The sequence below is a fragment of the Falco punctatus genome, assembly GCF_963210335.1.
Source record: "Falco punctatus genome assembly, chromosome: 3".
NCBI lineage: Eukaryota > Metazoa > Chordata > Aves > Falconiformes > Falconidae > Falco > Falco punctatus.
Genome location: NC_137582.1, coordinates 11,723,589 through 11,749,099, shown reverse-complemented (window position 1 = coordinate 11,749,099; position 25,511 = coordinate 11,723,589). Strand labels below are relative to the sequence as shown.

General features: G+C 40.2%; 1 protein-coding gene across 4 annotated transcripts in view; it reads left to right on the top strand.

Moving 5' to 3' along the window:
* FBXL7 (F-box and leucine rich repeat protein 7) overlaps positions 1-25,511 on the top strand; it is a 374,313-nt gene that overhangs the window by 204,035 nt on the left and 144,767 nt on the right. For 3 of the 4 annotated variants that reach the window (XM_080377779.1, XM_080377780.1, XM_080377782.1), the window contains one exon: positions 20,170-20,259. In XM_080377779.1, the coding sequence (XP_080233905.1) occupies positions 20,170-20,259 (90 nt within the window). Of the gene's footprint in view, positions 1-20,169; positions 20,286-25,511 lie in introns of those variants that run through there. The other variant, XM_080377781.1, reaches the window with a different exon arrangement.

Here is a 25,511-nt window from a genome sequence, read left to right as displayed (position 1 = left end):
AGAAATTTAAGTACTCATTGGGAAACAATTGATTCAGGTAGTTGGCTTGATTTTCAGCTTCTTCAGCTCTGTGCATTTCTAAAAGCGAGAGATCAAGTAGAAAAGTTAAATGTGAACTCAGACGAGAGATGCTATCTTGGCAAAGGAGGGTTGTTTCTAGTTGAAATATAAGATAACTGATTACATCGAGTGCATTAGCCTTGGCTGTGTAGGTTTAATTAAATCCTCTGGTACAGCTGCCTGTTGGGGGGAAAAGTGGGGATTGAAATGAGGTTGTCTTTGAGGGAACAAAAGCCTGGCTGATGTGAAGAGTATAACAATTTGTTTTCAGGAGGGTGTTACTGGTGCTGTTCCCTCAGAGGCCTGTCTAGACTAGCAGTTTCGTTATTGACTTTGAACTAGATGAGCTCCAGCAATCTGTGAGTAATGATGGGAAACACCCCTACTGCAAAAGGACTATAACATACTACAGTGACAGAACGCTGTGAAGCGGCGAAAGTAGAAATCGCTCCATCTCAGTGATGCAAAATGCTGAGTAGAGCAGGGAGAGACCATTACAGTAAAACTTCTAGTAGGAATCTCATTGATCGGAGGCAGCTGAGGAGGGGGATCAGGAGTGTATTGCTTGAGTCTAAACTGACCGTGGATTGTCCGTGTGGCATGGCATAGCATATAGCTGGAGGCAGGGAAAGGCTACTGTACATCAGGGAAAGTATTTTTAATAAAAGAATACTAGAACCCGAGTAAAAGATCCTATTTAGAAGGCCAGGATGGCAGTATTTATTTAAGCCAGAACATCTGTAGGAAATGGCTATTAGAGCGCCTGGAGAAAGTGGGAACTCTGCTTTCCATGTAGGCTTCCTTTTAAGACCGTTACGTTCAGGACTGTGAAACTAGAAACCTGTCTTGTCTCCCAGAGGTAGAATAGATGTTCAGGGCAGATGTGCTTACTCTCTATGTGCTTCTGGGGAGTCATCCTTGGTCCCTCTACGAACGTTCAGTGGGATAAAAGTCTGTCATGGGGGGAAAAAAGTAAAAGGCTGAAACTAGACGTTGTTGTATTGCTTCATCACAGGAATGAAGTTTTACAATTAGCTTTCAGACCTGGCAGCAGGGGTAAGGATTCTGTGTTAAAGCAAGAGGTCTTTAAACTGTTACAGTGGTGCTGACCTTTCATAGAGGAAAAAGTAACTTTGTAGGTAAAAGTACCTGCAAAATCCTGACTGTCATGCTTGCTATTTTGTTATCTTCCCGTTGGCCCTTACTTTTGTAAGTGTTGAGGGAAATGTGCAGGCATGGCTACTCTGTAGACCTTTTCTTATAGGAGAAGGCAATTTGGAAGGACCAGACCATCTTTTCCTAGTACTGGCTGTACAGCTTTCACTTGCTTGAAGTCATTCAACTATGGTTTTCACTCTTTTTGGAAAATGTGAGTGGCTCTTGGTACTCCTGGGTGTAGACTACCCAGTTTATCCTGATTTTAGGCACCCAGTGATCTGAAATGTTGCATTCCTGGTAGAACAAAGGCGGTACTGGGCCATAGGGAAAGAGCTGCTATGAGGCACATCATAAGGTCTCTGTGTCTCTTGGTCTGCCCTGCTGTGAGCTTTGCTTCAAAAAACAGCTGTTTTAATTAAATGCCAGAACTCTTGCAGAATTCCAGCATGATGTAATTAAAATATTCTCTACAGGCAAAGTCTGACCAAGCAGCCAGTGTTGATCAGAAACCTGATGCACCCTGGGGATTGTGCTCTCTGGAGGGTGTTCTTCCAGTTTGAACAAAGACTGAAGAGGGTATGAACAGATGGGGAACAAAGAAGCTTATCTGCAGTACTGTAAAATTTTCAGTGAACTGAATCTCTTCCTCCTGCCTGTGCAGGAGAAGTAGTAAGTAGCCATTCGCAAGCACACAGCTCAGTCATCCATCAGTTACTGATACTCTTGTGCATTTTGACAGTTCTGTCATGAAAATCCGTCTAGTTTAGTGCACTGTATTGGTGCAGACTTGTTAGGTGAAGAGAGTGACACGACCACCTACTTTATCCCCTGATTTTTACAACTTTTTTAAAGGAATAAATCATTATGGAAGATGGTGTGTGTCATGACCTTGCATTCCTTTGCAGGGATCCTGTTATATGTCACTTGGCAGTTTGTTTTACCCACTGTGGTGGGTACTTGATCAACTTGCAGAGAAGATTTTATTCTCTACTCTTCAGTGCAAACTAGAAGATTAACTGCTTGCCCTTGCCAGCAATAGGAGAAAAAAGCTTTCCTTGGACTCTTCCAGAATTAAAATGCTGGTTGTTCTTGTTGCTGGAATGCAACAGAATAAAATTCCAGTCCTCCAGAGCTTGTTGTCTTGTGTCTTGAATGAGTCGGATGGGTATCTGAAGACAGTGAACAGGTAGTATTTAGTACTATTGGCTTGACAGATGTTTGCCTATCTACTTGGCAAAATGCGAGTCTTTTAGACGTCAGCTAAGAGAGGCAAAGGGGGAAGTAGCTTTAGCGATTTCATGAGCCAGGCACTTGGGAAAGTGCCTATGGATGTCACGAGGGCATAGATGGAATTGAAGTCTGTGAAGGAAGAGCTGTTTGGCTGGTTTGTTTCAGTTGACCAGCTGGCAGGGTGGGAACAGTAAACCGTAAGTCTGATTCAACCAGTCGTACCTCCCTTGTGTGAGGTAGTGCCTGGGGATGGTTTTTATTATGTTGATTTTTACAGTGAACAGTGCATGCAATGCTAGTTCTTGCTGTAAGATACGTTTTAGCAGTCTCCCTTTCCAAAATAGGCACAACTGATAAAATGCTTAAGAAAGGTTAGTCTGCACTGTTGTAAGCCAGTGGAGCAGGAGAATGAAAACTGAGGCTGAGGTTTATCCCTCTGAAATAGGGATTAGTTTTACATAGTGAGAGGTCATCCTAGCGAGCTTTATGTAATGGATTCCTTAAAGGTTCCCCTTCAAACAGGTATTTACTAATGGTTGTTGCGTGGTTTTAAGGTAAGAGAAAATGACAAGGGCACGATAGTAGTCCTCTCAGAGAGGTGTGCTTTTCTTCAGAGTCAGATACTACAAATGTGCCAAAGAGGTGTCTGCTGTCTGGCACTGTCAGCCAGTGCTTGGAGACAGATCAACCTTTCTGTCTGACCCAGTCCAGTGGACACATGCTCAGTATCAAACTCTGCCTCTTTGTGCCAAAAACACTTTGGCAAAGGATCTTCAATTGTTATGTATAATTTCAAGTGCTTTAGTATCAGGTTCAAAATGTATTTGGTCATATTTTCTAAAGATGTTTGTCATTAATAGAAGCCTCTGTATACAGCTTTAGATTTTTACGGTGATGCTTTCTGAATTTGGATTTTATTATTGTAGGTCAAATCAGACTTTTACTTCAGCAAAGTGTGCTGTATTGCAAAGGAAAATGTCAAGGAGCATTGCATCTTAGGAAGTAACCACTGAGACAGCTTGCTCAGAGCTGTTCATTGACATCTGAAATACAAATAATGAATTTCAAAGTAGTAATACCGGTGCATTTGTTGTATTGTACACTTCCATTTCTGAAGTGATCTTAAGAATGGGAACACTATTACATTTTTTTTTTCTTGACTGTATGCATCTCTGTGTGTGCATTCATATGCAGGAATGAAGTCCCTCACTGAGTTTTTCAAGTCAGCATGGATGTTCAAATAGCATTTTTTCTTTGGTTTAACTATGAATTGCTAGTTGTGCCGTGCTGATAAGTTGCAGCAGGAATCTTTGTTGAAAAGAAACAGTGGTGTCTTAACGTCTAAAACTCTTAGTTATTTTTCTATGGCAACTTCCTTTTGGTAGATTTTGATTTTTTTTTCAGAGGTGTAGTATGATCATTCCATTAGTACAAACATCTGTTCCACTCTGTTGGAAGCATAGGAGACCTTTTTGAAAATATTTTTTTTTTTATATAACCTCACCTCTGCTACCCAAAATTTTACATAGGCATAGGGTAAGTTTTTTTTCTTTTAATCTTCACTCCTTCCTTCCTTCCTTCCTTCCTTCCTTTTTTCCTTTCTTCTCCAACAGTTACTGCTTATGTTTTGAGCAAGTAATGTCTAATAAAGTTTACTACTTTTTTTGACAAAGGTTATGGTAGACAGCAGAAAAACAGCTGTGGTGATTTTTAAGTGTTCTTGCCTTCAGTCAGGTCCTCTGGTAGCTCATTTAAGATAAATGTGCAATTATTGGCACAAGTAGAAAAATTGGCCTGTCTGGTTTAAAATGCTTCTGGAGCTGGCATGAGCTATTATAGCAGATTTTGTGCCGAGGCACATACTGTGCAAGAATGTGATCTTCTCCACTTGTGCTGCAAGTATTGCTCGCCACCAGTGCAGGGAGGGTAATTGTTACATGGACTGCTGCTGTGCTGGGACCTGGTCTGGGTACTTGGTGTACACCCTGGACAGAGTGAGTGGGCTTGGTTGTTTCAGGCTGGTGTAGGACCGTGATGATCTTCCTGCTGCTGTAGGGCTTGTACCTATGTTTAGAAAAATGTTAGCCTTATATTTCCTTTAATGAAGGTAAAGGGTACCTAAGGAAATACTCTGCTAACGTTTGAGACGCTGCTGCTTTGGTGTTAGTTTCAGTATGTTGTGTACTTTTGGAGAAACTGGCTTTAGTAAATGAGTGCTTGTGTTCCAGTATTAATACATATCCCATTGGCAATTAGTCCCTGAAACACAGAATTACTTTTGTATTTCAATTTAATTCTGATTTGCACTACATACTAGTACAAGAGTTCATACAGGAACTGGTAGAAAGAGTATCTTGAAAGATTTTGAAGGCCCTTTCTGTGTTAGAGCAGTGGTTTAGTTCATGGACTTTTCCCCAAACGTAGCACTGACTAGCATACTGAAGAATGAGGTAAGTCAGCAAAACTTCTAACTGGGTTGGACAGCAGTATTGCTCCTTGTTGTCATGATACAGATGGTTTCTGAAGACTAAATCTTAAGAGGAGTAAGTCAGGTTCTTGGCATAGCATACAGTATTTATCAAACAGTAATTTTAGAGTGGCATTTAGTTAAAACATATGTTTGAAAAAAAATAATCATATGAGCTGTTAGCAGGTCTTCTAAGTGTAGCTAGCAAAGGATAAGCTCTCCTCTTAAAAGGATATTGTGGAAATGAACACTGCAGCAAGCTTCCTGCACCTGTGTGTCTTTGACATCAGCTATGTTTTGATCTGATACGCAGTCATGGGCATACTAAGACCAGAGAGATGCAGGTGTTTCCCTCTGGCTCATGTAAACTATACGCTTCCCTGGAAACTAAACGCAGCTTGCTATTGCCTGCAACTACAAAAGTAGATGCTTACTAGTTAAGGAAGCACTTAGGCATGAAAGATGCTAAATAGCACTAGATAAGATTTTCTCAAAAAGAAGGGAGTGGGAGGAAAGGCACAACTGTTGTCAATTCTCAAGACAGAACTTCTCTGCTCCGTGCCCTACTTTTGCATACAAAAATCCAGACTTGCTCTGTCTGCTAGCAAAAACCTAAGTAACATGATTGTAAATTTCATTAAACTTAGTTGCTAGAAATCATCAGACAGGTTGGAGCATATGCAGGAAGATGCAAAGTAAGTCCCAAATGGCTAAACTGTCAGACATCTCTCCACACTTGAAAGTTGCCTTGAGAATGTTTCTTGTCATACAGATTGTGGTCAAGAAATTGGAGTAGTTCTCACAGAAACAAGTTAGCAGTGATGACTGCTTTCAGCAAAATGAAGCAAACCAGAGAACCTGAAAGAACTGGAAAAAGTTGAGTTGTATTTCGTTCAATGACAAAAGTATTCACTTCTGTTTGGACACTCTGGCCTAACAGGTCTGCCATAAAGGCTGCTGTTCGGATCTCTGCTTAATTTCATTTGGTTAAACGGGTCGCATCTTTCAAAGTCACTAGAAGTAAGGTGCTAACCCTTAAGTGTAGCCAATTGGGCCATCTATTTTCATTGCACTGCATAGTTGGTGTAGTTGACTTCAGGATGATGCAAAAACCATTAAAATGAATAATTGAGTGAAAGTTTGTGCAAGGAGAGAACCAGAAGGAGCTTTTAGATAGTATGCTTGGACCTTAGCCTGTTGACTACAGAGCCTGGTGTATGTTTTCCATTACCCTCAGACCAGTTGACAGCCCCATTTGGATATCTAGTTTCATCCCCATGTTACCAACCCAATTCTTGACTGCATTTTTTAAGGTAATGAGCTGATTCTTCTGTAATCTCTGCAGTTATGTTACCGTAGGCAATTGTACCACCTTATATGCCATCTCTGAACTTTTAACAACTCTCTCAGTTATTACAAAGCTTAACAATGTTTTTTGTTAGATCGTTTTAGATAAATTATTTTTCATATTACTTTGGTGTGGCTTCTGTTAGTTCCCACCAGTGCTGCTTAATTAACATATGTGTTAAATTGGGATTAAGAAGCAGAGATGCTTTACCGAGGTTACACTGAGTGTTTCATGGTGCTCACGTGACGTTGTAGTAAGTGTGGTGAAGATCTGGTGTCATATGCCAGAATAATAATGCAAGCATAGTGCCCTCCTCTGTCCTTCCTTCTGTACAGGTGATGAATTGAGTCAGAGGAAGAAACTTGGCATTAATAAATGAACATTGCAAGAATCAGTGTGGTGCGGGGCAGGATCATGGGGAGGGAGCTGGAGACCAGCCCTGCTGCAGCATTGCTGAGGCAGAGCGATGGCCCTGGGAGAGCTGAAATGGGGTCCTGGGCTGTGGGCAGGTGGGGGGATGCCCAAGGGGAGGGGGAACAGGCACAGACAGACCGGGATAACAGTGCCCTCCAGGCCGTAATGGTAGTGATTTCCCTGGTATGCTTTTTGGTTCCCAGAACCCATTCAGTCAAGAACATCCTGAGCAATAGACTGCTCGGACTGTCATGTGTAATGGTCACCAACACGCCTAATGTGTCTCATCCATTTGGCTTCCAGTGTCCCCGACCAATTCATCCTACACCTTTTGTCAAAGGCTTTTGCAATTTTTACAGACCTAATCTACTTCTTATTATCTTTTTTTTTTTTTGGGGGGGGGGTTTCTTAAATGAAAGAAGTCTACACTGGTTGAAGTTAACTATGTGAGCTGCTCTGGCTGCACCAAGCCAAGGTTAAGCAGTTGCTGTCCTTACCCTTCTTCCAGCTGCTTACCTTGGCTCTGCCTGTTCATGGCTGTCCTGCTGTTTCTGCTCTCTTCTGCTGCAGATGTACCCTAGTTTCAGTATATTTTGCCTCTAATAAGATGCTAATAATCAAGACAAGTATGATTTATCATACCTAAGAACAGAATTATTTCTTGTCTGTACTGCAGGAAAGAGGATTGAAGCATGTCTTTTTCGCAAAGATACTGGATAGAACGCCTCCTGAAAACAGTGCCATTCTGAAATTCCTTCCGAATTACTCAGTTCAATCTGAGCTTCACAGATAAACTTCAGAAGGTTTTTTCTTTTATGCTTAAACTATAACTAAACAATCTTTATGCCAATGGCACACATACTAATAAATAGTAAGAATGAAAAACATTTTCAACATTAATTGATGATTAATCAACAGGGTTAAATATTGGCTACCTTTACTTTTGCCTTCAATGTGTCCTTCCCCCACTGAATACCAGTATGGGTTATAAATAACGGGGCCCTGGTGAAGGTCGTAGGGCAGACTAAAAAGTGTCCTTTGTCTTTTTGTTGCTAATCTTTTGGGATACCTTGGAGTATGCTATGCTTAAAATAAATGAGGAAATTCTAATGTCTTGTGGCTGACGCATTTATATTTAACTCTTCTGAGAGTTTTCTGTGCCATGTTTCCATGTTCTCTGAAAGGAAGGTTTATGTGGAAGACAGCTGAAATATGCTGTAATAAAGGTAATGCTGCAGAAGAAACAAAAATACTGAATTGGCACTGAAAGTCGCGTTATTTCTATGGAGAATTACTATCCTGCTCATATTCTGGGGACAGATGAGCCTCTGACTTGTTTTGGATAAGCATCTATTCCCAGTGTTCAGATAGTGACTGCACCAGCAGATTGTACTGTGCGTGGTCTTTGTACAGAGCTAAGACCAGAGGATGATTAAGTTATGCAATTGAAACTACAGAGAGTTTTCAATAGGTATAATGGAATTATTTATATTATAATAAAATTATATGTTAAAACTGTGTTTTAAAAAAAAAATAATCAGGCAAGTACCGGGTTTTTTGGGCTCGGGTTTTTCAATTTTGCTTGCTAACATTGCCAGACATCTGTGGTTAGTGCAGCGTTAAGAGCTTCTTTTTATTTTTCCTCCTTATTTTCTGAGTACTGTGAAATTCAAAGTTGGTTGTCAAACGTACAGTGTGAAGCCTTAGTTTGATATAGTTTTCCTTTGTAAACATGGCTTCTTTGATACTCTTATTTGGTTTTAATTCAGTTATGTGTGCTGATGAGTTTGGTTTCTGAATCTGAGTATGTGGCTTGTGACTGTCAAAATTGATGGACAACAGAAAAAATAGACACATTTCTCAAGTGAGCAGATTATCTCTTTTTAATTGCCTTTTAAGATGCCACTTTGTATCACTGTATGCCTTTTTCACAAATCTGTTTTATTTAGTTTTCATGATCTTGCAATTTTTCAAAGTCTTACTTGCATCCTTGAGTCAGCCACTTCCCTTTCCCCCTCTCCCCCTCCCTGTATCTATTGGTGAAGAAATGCTGGAAGTGACTGTGCTTATCTAAAGGAGTAAAGTGATCCTTGTCTGTTTTTCCTTAGCTGTCAGATTCCTTTGTTCGTCTTTTACTTAAAGCAGTCTTAGGCTTTCAGATCCATGTTGCCATGTGAAAGATTTTTGCATCGCTTTTCACAGTGTACATTGATACTAGAGTACTCTATATGCTGTCTTGATAAAGGTATTTCACTTCCTCACCTCTTTAGTGTTAGCTCTGACTTAGCCAGCTGTGAACATTTGAACGGAAAATTTGGGGGCTATTGTGAAGTTGGTTATTGTGGTGTTACTGTTTATTGTGCTAAAAGAATGGCTTCCCTGAACACTGCTGCAGCAGCCACCTCCAGCTGTGGGTTTCTTCTGCTTCCACTGTACCTGATTTAGCAGTCATGCAGTTATAAGAATGTGTTTAGTTTGCTGATCCAGCTCAGCACTAAGGCAGAGGTAGAAGGGATTACTTTCTTTAATCAGATCTGCAGTCTATGCTCTATCTCATTTTGCCAATTCTGTATTAGACCAGGAAAGTAGACCTTTAGTGAAACTTCTGTGTTTCAGCATGGTCCCCAACTTTGTTAGATTTCAGATTAATAGCATCAAAAATAGGCAGTGGGAATACTTATACCATGCAAGAGATTTTGGAGATTTACTGCCTGACTTGAGCACATGCAGAAGCTCCTATTTGGGTGGAAAGACTTTCATAAAAATCTAGATTCAGTCAAGCTAGACAGATGTCATACCAATTGCCTTCATGCTCTGTGCTGCTGCTGTCCTTGTTTTGGTAAATTGGAGAATTTACCTTTGCTTGTCAACCTTTCACAAGTGGTGTTCTGCAAACTAGTCGCACTAAGAACCAAGTCCACAAGGGAGGCTAAGAGCAGGGACCAGTGAAATCTTAGCTAGCCAGAGAAAGGTCTGGGGAAGTTGAAAGTACTGTATAATACGGTTTTACTTAGAGGTAAAAGCCAGCTATTGAAAATGGTTGAGAGCTGGGCAGTGGATTGGGACCAAGACTTGCTTTGGATCCTCCTCATGGATGAGCAAGTGGAGTAGTGCAGCCAGACTGACCGGGTAACTTTGTTTTTAGGCTTCCTTATGGATGGAGAGATGAGGCGTGACTGGGGACTAAACACTGTGTTCAAGAAAAGGTTCTGCATGCCCTGTAGTTACATCTTTAAGTGCTGATTAAAACCCCATCTGTGGGATTGATGATGTCTCACAAGCTGTAAGCTTATGATGGCTGGGCCTCAGTATCAGAACGTTCACAACTGCTTTTGACTGTGCACATGGGGTGTCTGCTCATAGAGCAGTAACAGGCACTTTGCATTATGTCGCATGTATTGGATGTGGTTCTGATAAATGCATAAAAATTATCATTGAGAATATATCATAACTTTTGTACTTTAAGTGAAATGAGCAGTAAAATTGACAGTGCAAGTTTAACGTGAACCTTTTGTGTTCAAATGCTGGGACTAGTTGTTTGTGAAAATGTAAACACAGGTTTTAAGTGTCAGTAGTGTTATTATGGAAGACACACATACAGTTGATGGTTTTGATTTTGGACTTCTGAACCATATATTACTACCTAATGAGATTCAGACCTATATCAAATGCCTCAACGTGTTCCACTGCCAGAGCAGGTTCTGCAACTTCAGAACTTATACTGGAGTTTCTTCTCAGGCTACCTCCACCCACTGGCATGTCTCATGTGGTAGTGTGCAAATGAAGTCTCTACAAATTTGTTTGGTATTGAACCGGATAGCCATTGCCTCTTCTGAATATAAAGGATTAGAGTTTTGTTAAAATTACTGGGGAGTTGGGGAAAAACAAAACTGAAGCAGCCATTAGTGGAAAACTTGGCAATGAAGTGACATTCTCAGAGATAGTATAAAACCAAAAAAAGGTTCTGACTCAGTTGTGTTTATTGATTTCTTGTGTTGGCTTAATTATTTTCAGCTGTTGGGTTAAAATAGCGAAGTTAAGGTTAGGTAGTATGTACTAAGGAAGCATTGTTTCTAACTAAACTTTAGAACAGTGTATCTTGAGTAAACACCCCTCTTAAAGCATGTTAGAAATTGGAAGGCAATTTGTAATGGAAAGCCCAGTATTGAATGAACGTAGCAGTTTAAGAAAATTCTGTGATTGGTAGGAAGGCCAAAGTTTTATTTCCCTCTTTCTATGGCAAAGTAGAAGGCTACAGAGTAGGCACCACTGCTGGAGTACAGGTTAAGCCGTTTCAGTGGAAGGTAGTATTTTAAGACTCAGTCATGAGACATGTTAGTCCTGTTAAATACTAAAATAGGATGTTACGGATTTCTCGCTTTGAACTCAAGCGAGAAATGTATGCACATTATTACTGCCCAAGAAGGAAATACTTGAGTAATGTTTACCTCCTAGACTAAATTATTCATGGACTTTTAGCCGTGTTTGAAATGTAGAGCTTAACACTTGGAGCGGGTGCCCAGCCTGGCTGCAGATCGGCATTGCCTTCTGGCACGCGGGCTGCTCAGCCGGCTTCCAGGAGAGGCCTGGTACCCGCGTGCCGTATGGCACGTCATTGCGCCTTTATAAACCCGGCAGTGGCATGTGCTGCTCATCCCTCTGTATGGTGAAAGGCTTGAACAAAGAGAAGAAGTACTGCCTTCAAAAATGATGGTGACTTCCGTAGCCCCGTGTAGCGCTTCTTGATTACAAGCCTCGTCAGTGAGTGTTGCAGGGATCAACATCCTCAGCTGCTGCATGGGGAAGGCAAAGGTAAAGGAGTGAGATGGGTTACTTGAGAAAACTAAAATATGTGCCCAGCCTCTTTTTTTGTCCTTAGCTTGGATGAGTCCTCTTGAAGACTTTATTAAATACCGTCTTGAGATACCTTGAAATCAGTGAGTTATTTGGCACAGAGACATAAGTTAAGGATGTCACACCTGCAAGCCCAGCAGGCTTCCAGCGTGGCACAGCAAGCAGAATCTGACTATATGAACAATCTTAATTAACTTTACATCTTTAATCCAGCTTTTCTGAATAGTCTTGCCTTGCTAGCAATAACCATCAGTCTTTAACACAATAACAACAGCTAAATGGTTCTGGAAAACTCAATCCTACACACACATTTTTCTCTAAGTTTTTTTTTCAAGCATTCCACAGTATAGTGGATAAACCATTGTGCCTTGCTTATACAGTCATATTTACAGCAGAATTAAATCATCCTTATGGCCCTCAGTGCTACAGCTCTACCTTGCAAGTGACAATTGTTGAGTCTTGTAGCACTGACTGGAAAAGGTGATGCTAAGATGCTCTGTGCCACCCCGAGGCGCCCGCCTTTGGCTGTGGGGCTCAGCTGTGCCCTGCGCTGGGGCTGGTGGAGCAGCCCCGCCACCGCCTCACGGGGGCTGTCACTGCTGCCAGCGCCTGTGCACCTGCACTCCGTGCAAATTCCTAGGAGATATTAAAAATTAGTAAGGTGACCTAGTTATTTTCTGTTGGTGTCTGTGGGAGATGGTGTAGCACGCCGCGATGTTTGACAAGGTGAGGAAGGCAGAGACTGGAAGGACAACAATGGAGGTCAAATTGGCCTATGTGACCTCAGTTGAAATGGGGCTTAAAACTTGCAGAAATTCTGCAGAACTAAGTATACTATTTCATAGCTATGCCAAATAAAGCAACCCTGGAAACTGGAGTTACGATTTGAAAAGAAAAAAATCATGTGAAAATGCTTGTACAGATTGTACTCTTGGAAGATTTAAGAAATATTATCCAGAAGTACTGGTGCTACCAGATATCTGCAAACTCTTCAGTCTTCAGTACGCTTCCTGTGAAACATTCAGCTTGTTTCCTTAACTTGGGGGTAGAGTTTGTGCAGACTACTGTTTTGTTTTATCATATCCTGACAAATGTTGGGTGGAATGGAATTTGGAGCCCGTGTGTGTGTTATGTTGGCACACACTCCTAAGATTCTAGGGCAGAAGGACAACGTGGATTTGTACTCTAATGTATATATAACCCATCCTGAAATCAGCTCCGTGAATGACAACGTTTTGGGTAACTCGCTGTTTAAATCACTGGTAGTTTGCTCAGCAGTTAAGAGTTAATAAATTGAAACCAGTTTTATGACATAAGTTTTCCATTAGTAGAAATGCAAAGTCCAAGGAAAATGATTGTCCAAAGTGTGTAGTCCAGCTTTGCTTTTACTTTGGATAAATGAATTGATATATTGCATCTATAAAGGATGCCATATATTCTCAAAGCCTAAGTACCACAGTGGGCTGCTGATTTCCATGGGGATACTTAGAAACATGCTAGAGGCCTGTGGTCTCTGGAGGTGCAGATTGTAGAGAGATACATTTGAGGTTTTTGAGACTTGGATCAGCGTGATGTCTCTTGTGGAAACAAGAGAAGGAAAAGAGGTCTTTCTTTCTTCTTGCATGATCTCTGATGCTTTGAGGTTTGGATTTACTTTTTTTTTTCTGGATCTCTTCTTGACGTAGTTGGCATATGTTTGATTTTAAAAGATCCTGTCTGAAGATATAAAAGAGAAAGTAACGATGATCTGGCAGAAAAGCCATATGCATGTACCCTTTCATGTTGAGAAGCCGAATTTGACTAATTCAATTTGTGTAAGAATTGATGGCTTAAGTAAAAATTTTTCAGACTTCTTTACATCAATCACAGCAATATAATGCTTTTGGACAATTAAAAAGATTAATGACACTTACTATTCTGGACTTTACTGCTTTTTGCTCTTCTTTTTTTTTTTTTTTTTTCCCCTGAATTATTATGTTTTAGTTTTCTATTTTGGCATTTTGTCTGTTTCACATCCATTCTGTGGATTTGGCCCTGCTGTCCATTTAACTCGAGGTAACTGTCACTGTCTATCATTGGATTAAGCTATGTCAAGAGTAACACTACAGTTATTTTCCAAGGTGGTGTATGAGAAGCCAGCCTGTTTCTATGAGACCTTAGAAGGGTGTGTAAAATACAGCACAAAAATGCTCATCCATCAAGTATCCAAGAGCAAATGTGCTGCAACACCCCCCCCCACACCCCCCACCCCCACACCCCATAAAACTATTCCAGAGCAGAGTGAAAGGGACTCGCTGACAGGACATACCCTCATCTGTCACATAGGTCAGTGTACCTTGTGTATCTTATGATTTACATATCACATAATTCAAGCAGCTTCGGTTTATCCTGGCTAGATGTGCAGCAACAAGGAGGAAAAAACCAAAATTCAACAGAAGAGGTGACAGTTGTACAGTCAGAAACACTGTCTGTAATAGGATAGGTTTTGCATATATGTTCCTGAAAATGGTTGTTTGGTCTTGGACAGTTACAGACTGTACTTTACTGGGTAAGTTTAAATTGTATTGCTTCTGTCCTGACTTGTGATGTTTTTGGCACTTTTCAGCAGTGTGTCTGGCAGAATCCAAAGCTTGCTTTTCACTGGTTCATGCTGTTTCCTTTCCACTGTTTATCAAATGCTTTCACGTGCTGAAGAAGATGCCTTGTGTGTGTTTAGTCTTGCTTCTGTCCTGCAAGATTTTGACAGCCTGAAATAGACCTTGATAGAGGTGTTTGGAGCTCTAATAGCTATACTTCCAGGGGGGAAGAAAGAAAAAAATATTTAAAACTAGCTACACAAGCAGCAGGGAAAAGCTATTGCTTTTTTGCAGCATTATTGAAATATAGAGTAAGACCACCCAGTTCCATGCACAACCTTCTAGCAGTGTTTCATTGAACAGTCCCCAGCATCTCTGTTGTTAATATAGGCATTTATTCCATTCTGATAGCAAAACTGGACATGCAAACACTTTTATAAAACAAGCCTAATATTTTAGTTGGCATAGCTATCTGTGATGATAAGACAATGGACACATAATTTTAATAGTCATGACTCAAAAAGAGACCAGGTAGATTTAATAAGATTATAGGGTTATTGAGTACAAAGACATCTATGACTGTCTTAAGCTTATCTTATTTTGATCCTGCTGGAAATAAAATTAAAATAAAATGCATAGGAAATAGCATACTAGTTTAGATGGCTGGAATCTAGTTCCTGTGACTATTGTAGGACTTTGGCACTAGTGGATGGGAAAAAAATCCATACTCTTGTTTCTTCAGAAGCAGGTCAGAGACATAATTTGAATTGCAACTGTGTAGCTGTGTGATTCTTTGCAGGTGTGGTGAAGGTCATGCTACCTTCACTCCTGGTGTGAATTATGTTGTCTTGTAGGAAAATTGCTTTCTTGTACTTTACCTGCTTTCTGCTATAGTGCAGTTTGCTTTCTTTTGGATTGCAGCTTCTGGCTGCAAAATAAAACACTGTTGAACACATGAAGGAAATTCTGGAAAATAACAAGTCATGCTAAGGAAGCATTGGGATGGCCTTTATTTTGCTTAAGCAGAGGATCAGATACATTCATTACTTCTGTAGCCCTTGCAATATTTTCTGTTTCTGTTCTTCTAGTTGTCATTGCATTAGAACCCCTGTCAGGCTATATTTATTTGCTATGACTTTCTCAGTGCACTTTTTAAATTGAGGAGATGAACTGGTCTCTAAAGACCGATGTTATGCTACACCTTAAGTTTTCTATGGCATTAGGGAAACAAGCAGTCTTTGAATTTACATGGCGTATTAGAATCATAGAATTAGGTTGGAAAAGACCTTTAAGATTGAGTCCAACCACTAACATAGCACTGACAAGTCCACCACTAAACCATGTCCTCAAACGCCACATCTACGTGTGTTTTAAATACCTCCAGGGATGGTGACTAAACTGCTTCCCTGGGCAGCCTGTTCCAGTGCCTGACAACACTCTAGATGAAGATGGTTTTTTTCCTATATCCAATCTAAACCTTCCCTGGCACAACTTGAGGCCATTTCCTCTGGTCCTGCCTGTCACTTCTTACTTGGGAGAAGAGACTGACACTCGCCTCCCAACAACAACTTAGTTGTAGAGGGTAATAAGGTCTTCCCTGAGCATCCTTTTCTTCAGACTAAACAACCCCAGTTCCCTCAGCTGCTCCTCATAAGACTTGTTCTTTAGACCCTTCACCAGCTTCATTGCCCTTCCCTGGACATGCTCCAGCACCTCAAGGCAGATAATGCCCTGAGAAAAGCACTACAGAAGATCCCTGCCTCAGATGAGCTCAGGTGAGTGTGAGGCCTGGGAATTCATGCTACTTGCTGAGCATTTGACAGCACCAGTCCCATGTACTATGTTATAATTTGCCTCTTGCCTTTGCCTTGCTACACGCTTTCAAAAGTAGTATGTGGGCTTAAAATATGGCATGGCAAAAGACTTATCAACTCAGTTTTTTTTCTGTTGAGGGCTAGGTGGTTGGTCCTCTAACACAGAACTTCTGCTTAAAATTTTTATATTGAAAGTTCCCGATATTTACAGACCCTTTTTGATGTGCTTTTCAGAGAATGAGCCCTGGATGATAGGTCTACTTTTTTTCGTGTCTGTTTAGTTTTGGGTGTTTAATTTAGTGCATGTTAAGGATCGTAGAAAGTAGCTACTACTTGTGCTGTTGTTACTAGTGCAGCTGCCTGCAGATCTATCTCAAAGAGCTTGATTAAGATAAGCTGTCTAAGGAAAAAAAGGCAGCAGTTTTGGGAGCTGTTTTTGCATCTGTTTTGAGTATATATTTGTTGGATATATAAGTTTGTGGTGAGTTGCATAGTAAGATCTAGGACTTTATATTAAGTTGCTACTATATAAAAGTAAGAAATGAAGGAAAAAATGAAGTTGTGGTAAAAACTGGTATAAGCAGTCCGAAAGACATTTGTATAATTTTTTTTTTAATAGAAACACTGAAATCACAGGATGATTAACACAGTTTACTGATCTACAAAATATCAGAAGTACCTGAATTATAAAATTACAGCACTGTTAAAGTAGGAAGGGACCTCTGGATCATACGGCTCAGCCTCAGTGCTCAAAGTAGGGTCAACTGAAACAGGCTGGTCATGGCCATGTCTGTTTGGGGTTTGAGTATCTCCAAGGATGGAGACTCTGCAGCCTCTCTGTGCAGCCTGTTCCAATGTTTGACCATCATCACAGTAAAATAAATACATAAATCTTATGTTTAACTGTAACTTCTTATATTTTAATTTGTGCCCTTTGCCTCTTGTCCTGTCATGGAGCACCACTGAAAAAAGCCTGGCTCCCTCTTCTTCACGCCCTTCCTTCAGGTATTTATATACACTGACAAGATCCCTCTAAGCCTTCCCTTCTCCAGGCTGATGAATGGTCTCAGTGCTCACAGCCTTTCTTAGGAGGGATGCTCCTGTGCCTTCATCTTCATGGACATTCTCTGGAACCTCTTCAGTGTGTCCTTACCTAGCCTGTACTGGTCAGACCAAAACTGGGCCTAGCACTCCAGATATGTCTTGCCAGTGCTGAGCAGAGGAGAGGAAGGATCACTTCCCTCAGTCTGCTGGCTGTATTCCTCCTAATGCAGCCCACGGTGCTACTAGCAGTCTTTGCCATGAGAGCCTATCACTGGCTCATGTTAAACTTGCTGTCCACCTGGATTGCCAGGTTTTTCTGTCAAGATGCTTTTCAGGTGGTCAGTCCTCAGTGTGCACGGGGTTATTCCTCCCCAGGTGCAGGACTTAGCATTTCCTTGTGTTGAACTGACTTACTGAAATTCTTGTCAGCCCATTTTTCTCAGCCTGATGAGGTCCGTCTGAATGGCAGCAATCTCTTGGTGTATCAGCCTTTCCTCCATGTTTTGTATCATCTGGGAACTTGCTGGGGATGCACTCTCTCTGATTCTCCAAACAACTTGGGTTTGATAATACTTAGATACTCTTACGTGTTAGCTCTTGCACGTGTACGTGAGTCTGCAGTAGCCAAATCTAGCCTATTGGAAGTGAATGGCTTTGTTTTGCACTAAAAGAATAGATGTAGTATCTGATAGTCTATTTAAAACACATTGGAAAAATTACTAAAGTATCTCCTGCTTCCCCCTTCCCCTGAACAGAGAGTTTTAGAGTAGGCGCTGAGGAAGAAGGCTTGTTTTGGGGCTTGTATACCAAGAGAAGACTTTAGCAGTATCATAAAATATTAGAAGTATAATTGCAGGAAGAACTGGTATCCAACCAAAGCAGTAACCACTATGGATTCTTCGTTTCTTAAATTCTCACAAGGTGTTCAAATGTTCTGAAGTTCAAGTAGACTTTAAATGGTAAGTACCTAGACTTACATATGGCATTTCACAGTTTCTACAAAAGTGTGCAATTGTAAATAATATGTTGCTATTGCATGTACTGGCGATCAGCACCCTAACCCTACAGCGGGTAAAATGTTTCTGTTGTGCTCTTGGAGATTTGCTTGCACGTGGTTTAAATAAAAATATTATTGATGTTAATGGGGGAGGTGTATAGCTGCAGAAAGCATTTACTTTGTGAAAACAACCTATGCCACAGATGACCAGCTAGCAACTCTGATGTTGTTTGGCATCACTTACTTCCTTTTCCCCAAAATATTTTTTTTTCCTTAAGGAAAACCTGTTTATTTGCTTTGAGGAAATAATTTTTTCCAGTTGGTCTTTTTTGTTTATTTGTTTTAGTGGGTTTTTCTTTTCTTTCTATTAATCTGTTAAGGAGTGCTGATACTCCTTGGAAGTGTGTTTTCTGCCTCTGTAGTTCCAGTACTCGGTACATGAGGAGTTGCTGGTAGCAGCAATACCATCTAAATACCTTTCTTGTTAATAATTTGATGAGCAGCTCTTGCAGGTGTTTAAATTTCTCTGGCCTTTTCCTGGGAAAGAGCATTTTACATTTATCCTTCTTTTTTCTCGTCTACCTTTCTTCTACCACCTAGTTGCCTTAGCTGGAGAGCTATTTTGGGGCATGCTTCTATAAAGACCACAGTCCATTACTCCAACTCATGGCTTGAGAGCAACTGAAGTGATATTCTAGAGGCACTGTTTCTTGGGTTTGCTTAACTTAAAGGAATTTAAAAAGCAGTTAGTGAATCACTGAAAATGTATTTTTTTTTTTTCTTTTTCTCTTGCCCTTTTAATATCCTTTCACTCCGCAATCATCTCTCAAATCTAAGCATGTTTACTTAAGCAACTTTGTGGAGAATGATTCTCTAGGGCTGGCTGACGGATTAAGTGGCAGTACCTTGGTTGTGAAGCAACCTACGTTTGCACATTCTCCAGTCGTTTCCCATTAAAACTTAAATCCTTGTTCTGTTGTGGCACCTTTAAAAAGCAGACCTCCTCCTTACGTCTAAATGTTATGAAAACCAGGCATACTGTAACCCAGAACCCCAAGGAATGCTTGATTGAAATAACAGATCAGAAAAGTCTCTTGGTAACATTTCTATGATTATAAGTTTGCTCAAGTGACAGAAACATCGTGTCAGCTACCTTTCTGCATACAGTCTAACTTTGGTCCAAAACCTAACATAGCTCTTAAAGGCTTCACTGATGCAGTGTTTGTGGGGATAGATAACTTAAAGTGTAATGGTATTCATTACCTTTCCTCTTTCTAGAACTATCTCATGTATTGCTGATTGGGTGGTTGGTCTGACTGCTTCTGCAGAGCAGAATGTAGTCCCAGTTAGTAGTTACTAGGATGCAGTAGAGTGAGTGAAGGGAAGTAGAAGTGACTTTTTCTTAATCCTCACAGGTAAACAAAAAGACAACTTAATTTTAGCCCCCTCTGCTCTTCTATGGTATCTATCTTGGTTAACTTTTTCTTCTTATTACTGCTTCTGTTAGTAACTTGTAACTGATTTGGCATCCCACATACAGGTCTGAGGGCATTGATGTAGGAAATGCAGACAAAAGTCATGAAGAAAATAAGAGAAGAAACATCCAATTTTTTGGATGTTTTTGATTTACAATTAAAGAATGAAAGGTGAAGAACAGCAAGTGTTAAAGTTAGTTTTAACATGGTGTATTGCATCAGTCGGTCAGCATGGTGTAGGAGGAAAGAGCTAAAACCTCGCTTTCTTCTTCATTGCAACCAAGTGACTTGAATACATAATATGAACACATAAAATAGAAATCTAAGCTCATTTAGTGCATTTTGAATTTAACCCTTTGTGCTTATGAGGGTCAGTGTCCTTTTTTCCTGATCTGTGTTAGAGATATTTGAATGAGAAAACTGATCATGAATGTTCTCCTAATGTTGTTAATCACAAACTTTTCATTTACAATGGAGCTTAGCAAATATGAAATGAGACTCCCTGTGATATAGGAGGCTGTTTGCAGCCTTAGTATGTGTAAAGATGTACATGCTATAAGTTATGATGCAGTTGACTCCTACCCCAGTGTGTTCAAAATGAACATCAGCTGTTTTAAACTTAGTTTAAAGCTTCCTGGAATTGTTCCAGATTCCGATATGGAAGGTCCTTCTACTTTGTTATTGATACTTGTGTTTGTTCTCTCTCCCTCCCACCTCTTTCTCCCTTCGCAGGCAAAGGCAGCTCAAGCATCTCATCCGACGTGAGTTCAAGTACAGATCACACCCCCACCAAAACCCAGAAGAATGCGGCTACCAGTGAAGGTAGGCAGCTGGTATTCATTACCCAGGTCAGGCCCCACAACATAATCCTAGTGATTTTCAGAAAAGGAACCCCTCCTCCTCGTTCCTTCTGTGTACGGTAAAATTGGCATACTAGAAATTAAGAAACAGTTCTTCCTGTATCCAATTTTCATTCCTACCTGCTGTAGTTTCTGATTTAAGCTTGTGACAAAAGATTTAAGATACTTCTGCAGAACAAAAATGCAGAGGGTTTTGAGTAATATTGCATGTTACCTTTTTTTAGCAAAGGCTTTTGTACTTAAGATTTAATACAGTCTGATTTTGAACTTACTTTTGAAGAATATGCTTAATGGAAGCTTTTTGGCATACTTTATAGGTTAAATCTCAGCCTCTTATTTTCATACTGTGAACACCATGAAAATGTGAGTTTTGTGCCACGTTTCAGGAGTATAGCTATGGACATGAAGAGCTGACAAGAGTTTAATTAGACCAACACAAGTCACCTACAGTTACTGGAGTATGTGATCATCCAGGACTAATTTTTATTGTCTAGGGGAAGGAGATTTCATATGTGTCAGTATTAACACAATGTAATACTACTTGGCCTATGAACAGAGAAATGCTGATCCTTCCCTGCTGCTGCCTTATATGTGAGTTGGTGTGCTGTGTTAAATGAAGGTATGTTGGTCCTAGTTTTTACAAGAGTGTCTTCGAAGGCTGAGAGGAAATCATTAAATCTATATGTAGTTTAATGATGTAAGCTGAAAGGATTTTTTTTTTTTAAATGATAAATTTGTGCCTTAACTAATTCTGCTGAACTCTGTCATAGGTTGGTTGTGCTTGGTCATTATCAAATAGTAATTCTGATTTCTTATACTTCTGTCATTACAAATTAAGTTGCAAGTTCTGATTGCTCTCAGTCTGGCTCTATTTCTTATGGTTAAAGGAAATCATAGACTTTGAATAGTTCTAGTTTGGCAAGTCTGACTATGACTGTAGAATCTGTACAGTAAAAGCAATTCATGTTGAGTAATAAATAGCCATATAAATCAAGAGTTCGTTGTTAGGCACGCATACTCCAATATCAGGAATGAAGACCTGGCACCTGTTAATCATGAGAGATACTGGTTTAGAATCTCTGCTTTTTAGTCCAGGCAATAAATTTTACAATAAATGAATGAATTGTTAATGAAGTTAAGTTGAATACTAGACTTCAGGTTTCTCTAAGCCTTAGACTCAAAAGTTTTGAGGTACCTGATGGAGGTGAATTGCCAAGACACAGAATAAATTTAGGAAATGTATAAAAGCATTTTAACTTCTTGGTACGGCAGCCTGGGGGGACAGGACAACCAAACAAAAACCCAAAACAAACCACACAAAGGAGTAGTGGAAACTCTGAAGTCAGTACATTTCCCCCTTATTTTCAAATCAGATAATATAAAATAATCCTTTTCTAATCTCTAAGATTTATGTTCTTAATCTAGCCTATTGTAGAGCCAGTGAATACCAAGGCTGGGTCAGTCTTCACCACTGGTTTGCAGCCAATTAATTCATTAGTGAGGGAGGCTTAAATGCAGGCCAACAGATGTTGGCCTAAAGATATATTTTTATGAGTTCTGGTGCAGATTCAGAAAGAGTTCAGAGAAGTGGAGTTGTGTAGTCTATACTTGGAAGCAGTTTCAGATGTGAGCCTAGTTTTTCTGTTCACTAGAAGAGTGAGATTTGACAAAAACTTTGACAACAGCAGGAGTAGTCTCTTTCTTAGCCTGTGCTATTACTACTTTTTTACAAAGTTTCTCTGTTGAGTAGTTACTAATGCGCATCAGTTTAATATAAGTTGCCATAATGCGGACTGCTATATGACCTGACAGATATTTTGAATGACATAACAAGGGACCAGAAGAGTTCCATGAAGGCAAGTGAGAGCAGAGACATGGAAGTAACGCTGGGGGAAAAATAAGGACTTTTGAAACCAGTGCAGTTACCCGAAGGCACGTTTATCAAGTGGTGTGCGTCTGGATTTTTTACTAATGATGCTTCTTTTCCCTATGTGCAGCAGACTTATGCTGTAGGAGGATTCATCTGAACAGAAAGACTCATGCATTCTGCAAGATGAGTAGACTTCTGTGCTTACAGGACTGAATGCTTTCATACTGTTAAGTTATACAGTAGTGTCTAGGGACCACCTAAGAACAGGAGCATGGTTGTGTTAGATGCTGTATAAGCAGTGGCAGTTAAGTCTTTTCATTTAGGGTGTTTTGATAACATTTTATAACTGTTATATAGATTTACCTTTATAGTACTCTATGATCTAATACTTCCTTGCCAGGATACAGTAGCACCTGCCCGCCCCAGAGATTGGTAAATGTACCTTGCTTTTCACCATGAGACTGGTTTATTGCAGTGACAGAATGCTCCAGTTCAGCCCTTTGGTTTAGCCCTGGATTGTAAATTCATAGCACTGTACGCTGCCCTATGGATGAGCCATGTGTTGTGTATGGTGAGTTGTATGCGTCCTAGGTATGGAGTGGGAAGAACTATGAACCATTGCAGGTGAACTCTACCTTCATTGGCATGTGAAATAATCTTAACTGAACAAGTTGCAGCCGGCTTCTTTGCATCCCTTGAATTTCTTATGGCAACTGAATTCCTGAGTGCCCAGCTCCGTGGAGAACATAGAATTTGTGTTTGAGGCTGGAGGCCTTTCATGGCTCCCACTTTCCAGCCTTGCAAACAGACCTAATTCTTTCCCATTCTGCACAGCATGTTGTCTTTAAGACAGTCGACACAGCACTTGTTGAAGCTGAATCTATGAAATGCCTTGAAGCAACTAAAAAAGAAGTCTGTGGGACTGATTTGTACGAGCTCTGTGGTACTCTACGGCAGAGAAGCAGTTACGCAGAGTACTTCTTAGGCAAGTACTACACAAAGGAGTCAAGCAGGACTCTTGCTTGAAAGAGCAAACCAACTTGGGAAGTATCTGACAGCCTGCGTTATCGTGCCATCAGTCTGAACAATCAAATGAACTATGCTCTTCATCTTGTCTATTGCAACCATTATATCTGTCAAGTTCCAGTGCTGTGATGGATCTTTATAGGATGGGTACAAGAAATGGGTAACAAGCTGCTTAAAATGGCTTATGTAGTGTTCCAATCCTAGTTATGCTGTTAGGGCAACGTCAGTTAAATCACTTGATAGAAAGAGGAGATGCAGTTGCAGCCAAAATATGTTACTTTCCCTCACGTTCTGGGTTATGAGCATCTATAGAGTTGTAGAAGGAAATCTTAGGTTTCAAAGAGACAAAATGCTTGTCATTCTATTAAATGTGCCTGGATGAACTGTGCATTCTCTACCAGTAAAGAACGGACAGTCTGTGTTAGTATCCTTAGCCAAACCAGCTTCACTCAGTGATGCACTGCAGAGGTAACCGCTAGCCTGTTTCTGTTGTGTAGAGGAATGCAGACAGTAAATAGCAGACCGCACAACTTCTGAAATTCAAACTTGAGGTATGAGTGATGCACTTGAGGGTTACAAAGGTGAGGCTGTACTGGTACAGAAGCCGGAGTCCAGTTGCTGTCATTGTGGCTTTCGCTTTCTCTACTTTAGTTAAGGGCAGGTGGCAAAAAATAGATGTCTGGACCTCTGTAAATCAGAGTATGCCGTAGGGACTGTTTGTTTGTCTACAGCTTGGCTCAGAAGGAAGCATGGTAGACTGTGGGTGTGCATGCACACTGTCTCCTGAGGATACGGTTTTCTTTAGCTTTAAACATACGCTGCCTTTTACTTCTTCAATCTCAGACATGGTCTGCAATTCTTTACTCTATCAATCAATTACAGTTAGAAACTTGAGAACGCCTGAGTTTTTGCTACCCCCCATTGCTCTTCTGGCAAGTGAAAGACTAAATGGATTTTTGTGGGCCATTTAAATGCAATTTGCTAGACACAGTCTCAGCTGGAATATTATTGTCTAAAACTTGGTTTAGAAGATTAGACTGCATGTTTTTGTATGGGCTTACCTTGATCAGGGGGCTTTCTTCTAACACTTACCTGCAGAGCACGGAATGCTATGTCCAGGCTGGATGCTTCATATTAACTTGACTGTTTTTCAAATAAAAAAATCAATACTGTTTGCACTTTATGTATATGGGTGTTAAGTGGTAATCCAGAGGCAACTTTAAATTGAGAACTTGTGTATGAACTCCATGTGTGAGTTTTTAATTTATTTCTCACTTTCTATAAAACCAAATTGAAGGATTATGCCTGAAGCAAAATACTGTTTTAGCAGAGAGGCTCAGTGCTGAAGTGCCTCTGAATATATCCTGTTAAATGATTATATTTTAAATTTTGTGGAAATACAATGAAGCCATCTGCTGTATTTTGCAGAAGTTAAAATTACATATTTTTATAGTGATGCTGATGTTTAGGGACCTTCAAAAAGAAAGTATTAACTCCTGTTCTGTTTGTTTTCCCTTCTGCAGTACTCTGAGAATTCTAGAGCCTGGCTTCCCCTCGTGATGTTAATGTACCTTAGATACACTTTAAAAAGTCCATGTCTGGAAAACAGATGAACCAAGACAACACAGATTTTCATCAATTAGCACTGTGATGTATGTTTAGTGTGGAGATCAAAGGCATATTTTGGTAGTACCTGTTTGTATGCATCTCAACAGAAGAAGTATTTCTTCTGAAGTTTAGGTGTGTACTAGAAAAGTCCCCCATTCTTATAGTTGCATCCTCCTCTCTGTTTTAGTTGAGTTTTTTGGTGTTTTTGGTGAACTTGGTAGCGTTAGGTTCACCATTGAATTCGATGATCTTGAGGGTCATTTCCAACCTAAATGATTCTATGACTCTGGGAGAAGCATACCTTATAGATTGGCTGGAATATTTCTGTTCATTAGGAACCATTCTATCCATTAAATCATGTTTGGGGGAAACTATGTGAAAATGTATCATTTTGCAAGTATGTAATGCTTTGATTATTGGTGTAAGAGTGTTACTTTATACCCTGTGCAAGATGATACCCAGCTAAAGTTAATCAGGCTGTGTTGCTGTGGTCTTCAGCATCTTTTTATGGTGGGTCCCTGCCACTGAAGTTTCTTGAAGTGGATGGTATATTAGTGTGTGTTGGTCTATGCAATGGAATTTCTGCTGTCTGTCATCTTCCCCTGGCATATAAGTTCCAGAGGAAAAGATGCCTGTGAATGAGGAACTACCCTTCCTTCAGTACTGGTTTTCATTCTGCTAAGTCCTTGGGGGGGAAAAAAACCCCAACC